This window comes from Danio rerio, chromosome 6 (assembly GCF_049306965.1).
Source record: "Danio rerio strain Tuebingen ecotype United States chromosome 6, GRCz12tu, whole genome shotgun sequence".
Classification (NCBI taxonomy): Eukaryota; Metazoa; Chordata; class Actinopteri; order Cypriniformes; family Danionidae; genus Danio; species Danio rerio.
Window position 1 is genome coordinate 220001 of NC_133181.1, and position 7500 is coordinate 227500.

General features: G+C 47.4%; 2 protein-coding genes across 4 annotated transcripts in view; both read left to right on the forward strand.

Moving 5' to 3' along the window:
- Positions 1-112: 112 nt before the first annotated feature.
- fdx2 (ferredoxin 2) lies at positions 113-3563 on the forward strand. The gene is given in 5 exon segments (NM_001076664.2): positions 113-321; positions 426-486; positions 2115-2221; positions 2729-2816; positions 2894-3563. Coding segments are annotated over 5 exon segments (588 nt in total). The 5' UTR covers positions 113-146; the 3' UTR covers positions 3051-3563.
- Positions 3564-3676: 113 nt separating this feature from the next.
- Positions 3677-7500, forward strand: part of zglp1 (zinc finger GATA like protein 1) — a 4330-nt gene continuing 506 nt past the window's right edge. Inside the window, exons 1-4 of one of the 3 annotated variants that reach the window (XM_068221795.2) lie at positions 3677-3713; positions 5148-5886; positions 6140-6246; positions 6843-6936. In XM_068221795.2, coding sequence (XP_068077896.2) covers positions 5153-5886; positions 6140-6246; positions 6843-6936 — 935 coding nt within the window. In that variant the 5' untranslated portion in view covers positions 3677-3713; positions 5148-5152. 3 annotated transcript variants of the gene reach the window in all.

A 7500-nucleotide genomic window follows, 5' to 3' on the forward strand; every position in this document is an offset into this window, starting at 1 on the left:
GATCAGTGCTTCATCAATCATGAGAGCTCCGCGGCAGTGAGGTAACGGTGGTGTCGTCATCACGCACAGGTCGCTCGCTTATGGAAGACCAATGGCCTTCCATACCCGCTATTGGCCAGCGCGGATCACGTGATGAAAACAGTGTCATGGCGGCGGCCGCGGCGGTGCGGGCGGGCGTGAATTTTACCCAGCGGTTAAACCGGATATCTCCGGTCTGCAGAGTCTGTCCGCTCCTCCGGTTAAACCGGTGCACCGGCGCCGCAGTGAGGAGAGCAGTCGACGGGTTTTCTGCGCCAAGCAGACGGCTGAGGACGAGCATCGGTGCGTCCCACACACACACACACACACACACACACACACACACACACACACACACACAGAGTAGATTACTGGTTTAGTGAGCCGCTGCTGTTTGTGTCCAACAGGTGTGTGTCAGAGTGAAGACAGCAGCGCACCTGAAGAGGACGCGCATGCGCAGGAGCACATGTGAGTGTCCAATACAGCAGTGTGTGTGTGTGTGTGCATGCGTGTGTGTTTGTCACTAGATCACATGAAGACTGCTGTTTGTTAAGAGTTGATTGATGAATGGTGATTTGACTGATCTAGATGATGCTGTGGGAAGTGAATGTGCATGAAGTGTAGTAAACAAATGACAAGCATGAATAAATACAGGAGAGCAGAGAAATGCAGTGTTAACAGTGTTCAGCACAGAGTCTGAGTGATGTGAAGTAACAGCAGTTGTCCGCCCTGTCTGACTAATGCAGTCAAATTACTCTTTGATGAATGGTTATTTTCCCAGAGATGGGTTGCGGCTGGAAGGCCATCCGCTGTGTAAAAATCTTGCTGGATAAGTTGGTGGTTCATTCCGCTGTGGCGACCCCGGATTAATAAAGGGACTAAGCCGACAAGAAAATGAATGAATGAATGGTTATAGAGAGTGTGCATGGCTCTGATCTGTTCTGTGTGCACATATCAGGCCTGTAGCCAGGCGGAGGGGTACGACTGGTTCAGAAGACCCACCGCTCACTGACAGAGGTCCAGAATTTGTCCTAAATGTGAGCTCATTTGTCCTATTTAGACTGCTATCCCATAATGAATTGTGAAAATAACCCATCAGGAAAGGCTTTAGGACCGGGGGGACTCCAGTGTTGGCTGTCGGTGCAAAACTGCCAAGTTCAGTGTGTCAGAGTCTGATGGAGGAAGGTGAACGTGCTGCCCGCTCCCTATTAGCCTATAGATGATCATAGGGGAGTCACAGTGGGCAGCACGATCACCTCACAGCAAGAAGGTGGTTTGAGTCTCGGCTGGGTCAGGTGGTGTTTCTGTGTGGAGTTTGCATGTTCTCCCCGTGTTGGTGTGGGTTTCCACCGGGTGCTCCGGTTTCCCCCACAGTCCAAACACATGCGCTATAGGGGAACTGATCAACTACACTGGCCATAGTGTATGAGTGTGTGTGTGTGTGTATGGGTGTTTCCCAGTGTTAGGTTGCAACTGGAAGGGCATCCACTGTGTAAAACGTATGCATGAATAGTTGGCAGTTCATTCTGCCGTGTAGACCCCAGATCAGTAAAGGGACTGAGCCAAAAAAGAAAATGAATGAATGAACGCTAATAGGCCAGCCTTTTTTACTGTACATGAACAGATTGATATCTTTGTCTAATGATATTTGATGTAATACATTTGTATTGTTGAAATAAGCCATGCTCTTCTCTACATATTATTATATTATTTCTTTATTTAAATGTTGTTGGTACATCAGAAAGGGTGGTTTTAATAACTATTCGACAAGATAATCCAGGAAAAGTGCTTAAAATGCAGCATGTAAACCTCATAATCAACAAGGAAATGGGCAGAATAGCTGCAGTGAGGTCCACTTTTGAGAAAAAGAGAACCCCCTTACACCAGGCCGGCTACGGGCCAGCATATACACATGAAACCCGACGAGTCTTCAGCGCTGTACATCAATGCTCCGGCTTTACACTCCAGAGACACTCTGATCTGCTTATGGATTTTAGCATTTAAAAACTATGATGATGATGATGATGATGATGATGATGATGATGATGATGATGATGATGATGGTGTGTGTGTGTGTGTGTGTGTATGCTCTGCAGTGTCAATGTGGTTTACATCGACCGTTCGGGCCGCAGGATCCCCGTCCAGGCGCGGGTCGGTGATAACGTCCTCTATCTGGCACACAAACACGGCATCGATCTGGAGGGTGCGTTTAACTCCATCACTAATCACACACACACACACACACACACACACACACACACACACACACACACACACACACACACACTGATGCTCAATGACTGAACACCTACAGTGCAGATCCCTGATCATTTGGTCAGCTCCTCCTCATCTGCTCACTCTAAACACTACAGCAGCTCAGAGTGTCGATTATTATCAGACAGACATGTTCTGCAGAGTAACATCATCAGCTGGAGGAGGACACGTTTATTGAGATGAACATGCCTAAGAAGAGGATCACTTTGGAAATTAGTCAGTTTGTGAATATATGCTGCGCTTCTGCTTCTTGTCTATTAACTTTAATATTCAGCAGATTTCAGCTGTTTTTCAACTCAAGAAGGCCACACTTGTACAATCACACACTGTCAGTCAATGTACACATGTGCTGTGCTTTAAACATGGAACCATCATCTATATACCTGATCAGATCACGTGTGTGTGTGTGTGTGTGTGTGTGTGTGTGTGTGCGTAGGAGCCTGTGAGGCGTCTCTGGCCTGCTCCACCTGTCATGTCTACGTCAGCAGCGGACACTACGACAGACTGCCCGAACCGGAGGAGAGGTAAAGACACTCCTGCAGCACATTCTCTGAGTGCGTGCGTGCGTGTGTGTGTTACTGATGTTTGTGTGTGTGTGCAGGGAGGATGATATGCTGGACATGGCGCCCCTGCTGCAGGAGAACTCTCGTCTGGGTTGCCAGATCATCCTGACGCCGGAGCTGGATGGCATGGAGCTCACGCTGCCCAAAGTCACACGCAACTTCTACGTGGACGGACACGTGCCCAAACCACACTGAGAGCTGCACAGCATTGTGGGAAATGCAGAAATGAGGATCCGCCGTCCATCATCCTTTATTACAGATGGCACACACACGCACATACATACATACATATACACACACAGACACTGAACGCAGCAGAGCCGTCTCTCTCTCTCTTATGATGTGTGACTAAAGTTAAGCGTGATGTCAGCCCGGATGTTCCTGATCCTGCAGATTCCCATCACTGTAAGACTGATTGGTCTTCTCAGAGGAACCGCCTGTGTACAGGAGTTAACGCGGCCTTCAGCTTCTGATCTGTGAAGTGAATATGAGTGTGTTCTTCACCAGGGAAACTTTCCCCATCACAGCTGATTGTGAGCATGAGGTGTGCTGGAGGAGTCTGCAGATGATCATTGGTGAGGAGTTCTGCTGGGGACACACTCTCAGCTCAGGTCACCATGCGCACACTCTCTGTACCGCACTGAAGATGATGACTGATGTATGACATGTCAGAGTTTCAGATTAATAAAGCTAACCTATTGACAATAACTCTGCACTGTGATGAGTGTGTGTTTTAATGGAGTGAATCTGGAGTGTGTGTGTGTGTGGCACAGGTGAGATGCGCAACACCTGCACATAATTACCGAGTCACGTGACAGTCTGATCTACACGTGAAGCGGCGGGGCTGATGGCGGAGCGGTGAGTTTATTCGGTTTATATTTCTTCACAAACGCTCAATAAACTCGCGAAGTCCTCACACACTCTCTCACCTGCTGCTGCTCGGGAACGCTGTGCTGTTGCCGCGCGCGGGAGATTGACTGCTACACTGTAGCGACTTCTGAGGGGAAATTCCGCGATCTGCTACATTGTAATACAGACGGGCACGCGCAGCTGCGGCCTGTGTTTGATATTCCGCCGTGGAGAGTCCGCCTCAGGCAGGTTTGTGTGAGCTCAGGTTTAATTCTCTGACTGATGAACTCGAGAGAATATTTCTAATAGTGTATTTGTTGACCTGTAATCAATAATTCTGCGAGACTGTCCTCCTCACATGTCTTTATATTGATGAAGCGTCGCGATAATGTAAATCTGTTGTGCTCATGGCTCATTAGTAAAGCGATGGGTTACTCAGCCTGAGGTAAATGTAAACTTTTATTTGTTTCTTTTTTTCTGTTTTAACATTACCCGAGTTACAGGCCGGCAGCCAACCTGGTGAAATAAATGGTTATTTTTCTTAAAAAGTGGAGCTTTTTGCAGTTATTCGCCTCATTTTCTATTCAGTTATGAGTTTTAAATGGGCTGTGTTTTAACCACTAACGTTATCATTTGCTGGATTAGTTTGTCGAATAGTCCTCATAATAACCACATTTTCTGAATTACCAAAAGCATTTTTACTAAATATATCAATTACATCATATCATTGGAAAAATATAGGAATCTGTTACAGTTTTAAATTAAAGCTAGCCTATTGTCATTTAAATATCATTCATTTAAATAGATATTTTTTCTTTTGTGTTAAAGCCTCCTTCGATGGATTGTTTTCACAATTTATAATGGCATAGCAGTCAAAATAGGACAAATGAGGACAAATTGCTGTGGCCCTGAGTTAAGTCGTAAGTGTCCGTAATCTGACAGCTGAATAATTGCACTTTCCACTGATGATGGTTTGCTTTAGGACAATATTTGGCTGAGACACAACTGATTAAACATTAAATTCATTCATTTTCCTTCAGCTTAGTCCTTTACTTATCAGGGGTACCACAGCGGAATGAACCACCAACTATTCCAGCATATTTTTACACAGCGGATGCTCTTCCAGCCACAAACAGTACTGGGGAAACACCCATACACAAACACACACACACACACACTCATACACTACAGCCAGTTTAGTTCATCAGTTCCCCTATAGCCAGCCGAGACTCGAACCAGCGACCTTCTAGCTGTGAGGCCACAGTGCAGACCACTGAGCCACCGTGACGCCCACAAAAATATGACATCTTGAAAATATCTAAATATCTGAAAAATATGTAAATATGGTTTGTGTTGTGAGGGTTATAGGCATGTGAGTAATGCTGGGCTGGATTGTCCGTTGTTTTCTGTCTGTTCATAAGTGTGGGATCTTCTGCTCTTCAGGGATCATGAGTTCCTCAGAGGATGTGCAGCTGCTGCAGGTCCCGCACTCCTCCGTCCTGCTGCTGCTTCAGGAGGCCACAAACCTGCCCGCGCCTGCAGACGAGGAGCGCTCCGGCCCCGGGGACACCGCAGACGGCAGCTCAGAGGTCACCGCAGGCCCCAGGTCAGAGGTCACAGGCTCGTTTACAGTGGTGCGCGGGTCTGACCACAGCAGTGCATGGGAGGTGATGTGCCTGATCAACCAGCAGTGCGAGCGGCTGCTGCGGTCCGGCTGTGAGGTCAGAGGTCAGACAGATCATCGGTCCGACTGTGAGGTCAGCGGTCAGGTGGATCTGCCCTCCTCACATGTGTCCTCCGTGTGTGTGCCGGTCGCTCCGCTGTACAGCTCTGAACACACTGATCTGAACTCTAGAGAGCCGGCGGCGGGTCAGAGCTGTTCTGGAGAACACACGTCTGCGCTCACCACTGAAGAACCTTCTGCTGCTCCATCCACAGGGAAATCTTGTGACATCACTTCCTGTCTGGTGTCTGAGAGTGTGTGTCGTCGTCTGCCGGATCTGAATAATAACGTCCTCCAGGAGCAGCAGCAGGAGTGTGTGTGCCGCCGGAGGAAGCAGCCCCGTCCTGCACGCAGCCCCGACCCGCAGGACCCTGAGCTGCAGGCCGTGACCTTCCGCATGACCCCGCAGCTGGAGCCCGGAGCGGGGCGGAGCCGACTGCTCATCACCTCCAACTACAGGTGATGTAGACGCATTCATACTCCACTGAGGAGGTTCTGTCAAGGTTCTCCACAGGTGTCATGTGTTTTATACAGTAAATCTGTTAATCATGTGACGTGTGTGTGTGTGTGTGTGTGTGTGTGTGTGTGTGTGTGTGTGTGTGTGTGTGTGTGTGTGTGTGTGTGTGTGTGTGTGTGTGTGTGTGTGTGTGTGTGTGTGTGTGTGTGTGTGTGTGTGTGTGTGTGTGTGTGTGTGTGTGTGTGTGATGTTCAGTGAGGAGCTGAGCCTCTGGAGGAGCCGCAGGAGCCGCTGTAGATCTCTACACTCCGCTCAGAGGAGCAGCAGCTCAGAGGAGGAGAGCGACCCCTGCAGCCTGAGCGGTCAGTAACACACACCACCAGCAGGGGCCGCCACACACACACACTCTGCTGCTCGGGTCATGTTCTGTGAGTCCGGGCTGTGGTCAGGCTGCAGTTTAAAGTGTGCCGATAGTGTGGAGTCTCCTCCAGCCGTGTAGAGGAGGTCAGGAGCATGTGTTTAACAGCAGATGTTTGGGGGTAATCCTTTAATTATAGACTGTGCGAGTGAGTTTGGGTCTTCAGGTGTGTAAACCTGTTCCTTCTGAAGGCCAGCTCTGCTCTGATTGGTCAGCTGGTCTACTTAAATCAGGGCCTTTGATTTGACAATCACACAAAGTTCTATTACCACATGATTCATGCATTCATCTGAGTTCATACACTATAAAGAGACGTTCAGCCAGACATGAGCGCAATCACATCACCTGCTCCACATCTGTCAGCTTCTTTCCTCTGCTGAACCCAAAGGAAGATATTGTGAAGAATGTTCCTGCTATGGATGCCGAAGCAGAAAACCTGTAAACGCACTCAGTGGAGGAAAAGGAGATGCTTCATAAAGTGTGTGTGTGTGTGTGTGTGTGTGTGTGTGTGTGTGTGTGTGTGTGTGTGTGTGTGTTCAGGCAGTAAGATCTGTGCATCTTGCCGCACCAGGAAGACTCCACTTTGGAGAGATGCTGAAGACGGGACACCGCTCTGCAACGCCTGCGGGATCAGGTGCTATCATTATTATTATTATTGTTATTTTTTAATATTAATGTTGTTATTAATAATAATTACCATTATTATTATTTAACATGGAGTACAACCATTTAAGATTTAACTTTGTTTGATAATTTAATGTCATCTGAGGTCAAGAGTCATGAGCTGTTCTGGACTGTTCATGTGTTCATTATGATGACTTATAAAGCACACGTAGAAACACTAGTGTAAACCAGAGCGCTGAACAAGACTAATAATAAGAAAATAAAGAAAATAAACTGCATGAAAAACATACACATAACCAATAGGAGAGATACACACACACACACACACACACAAAGTACCAACATACAAGTGTAAAATTGTTTAATTTAATTAATAAAATATATTTCATTCATTTTCCTCTGGCTTACTGTCGTGTTCATCAGGAGTCGCCACAGCGGAATGAATCAACAACTATTCCAGCATATGTTTTACACAGCGAATGCCCTTTTAGCTGCAATCTAGAACTGGGAAACACCCATATATATACACACACACACACACACACACACACACAGCCAGTGTAGTTGATCAGTT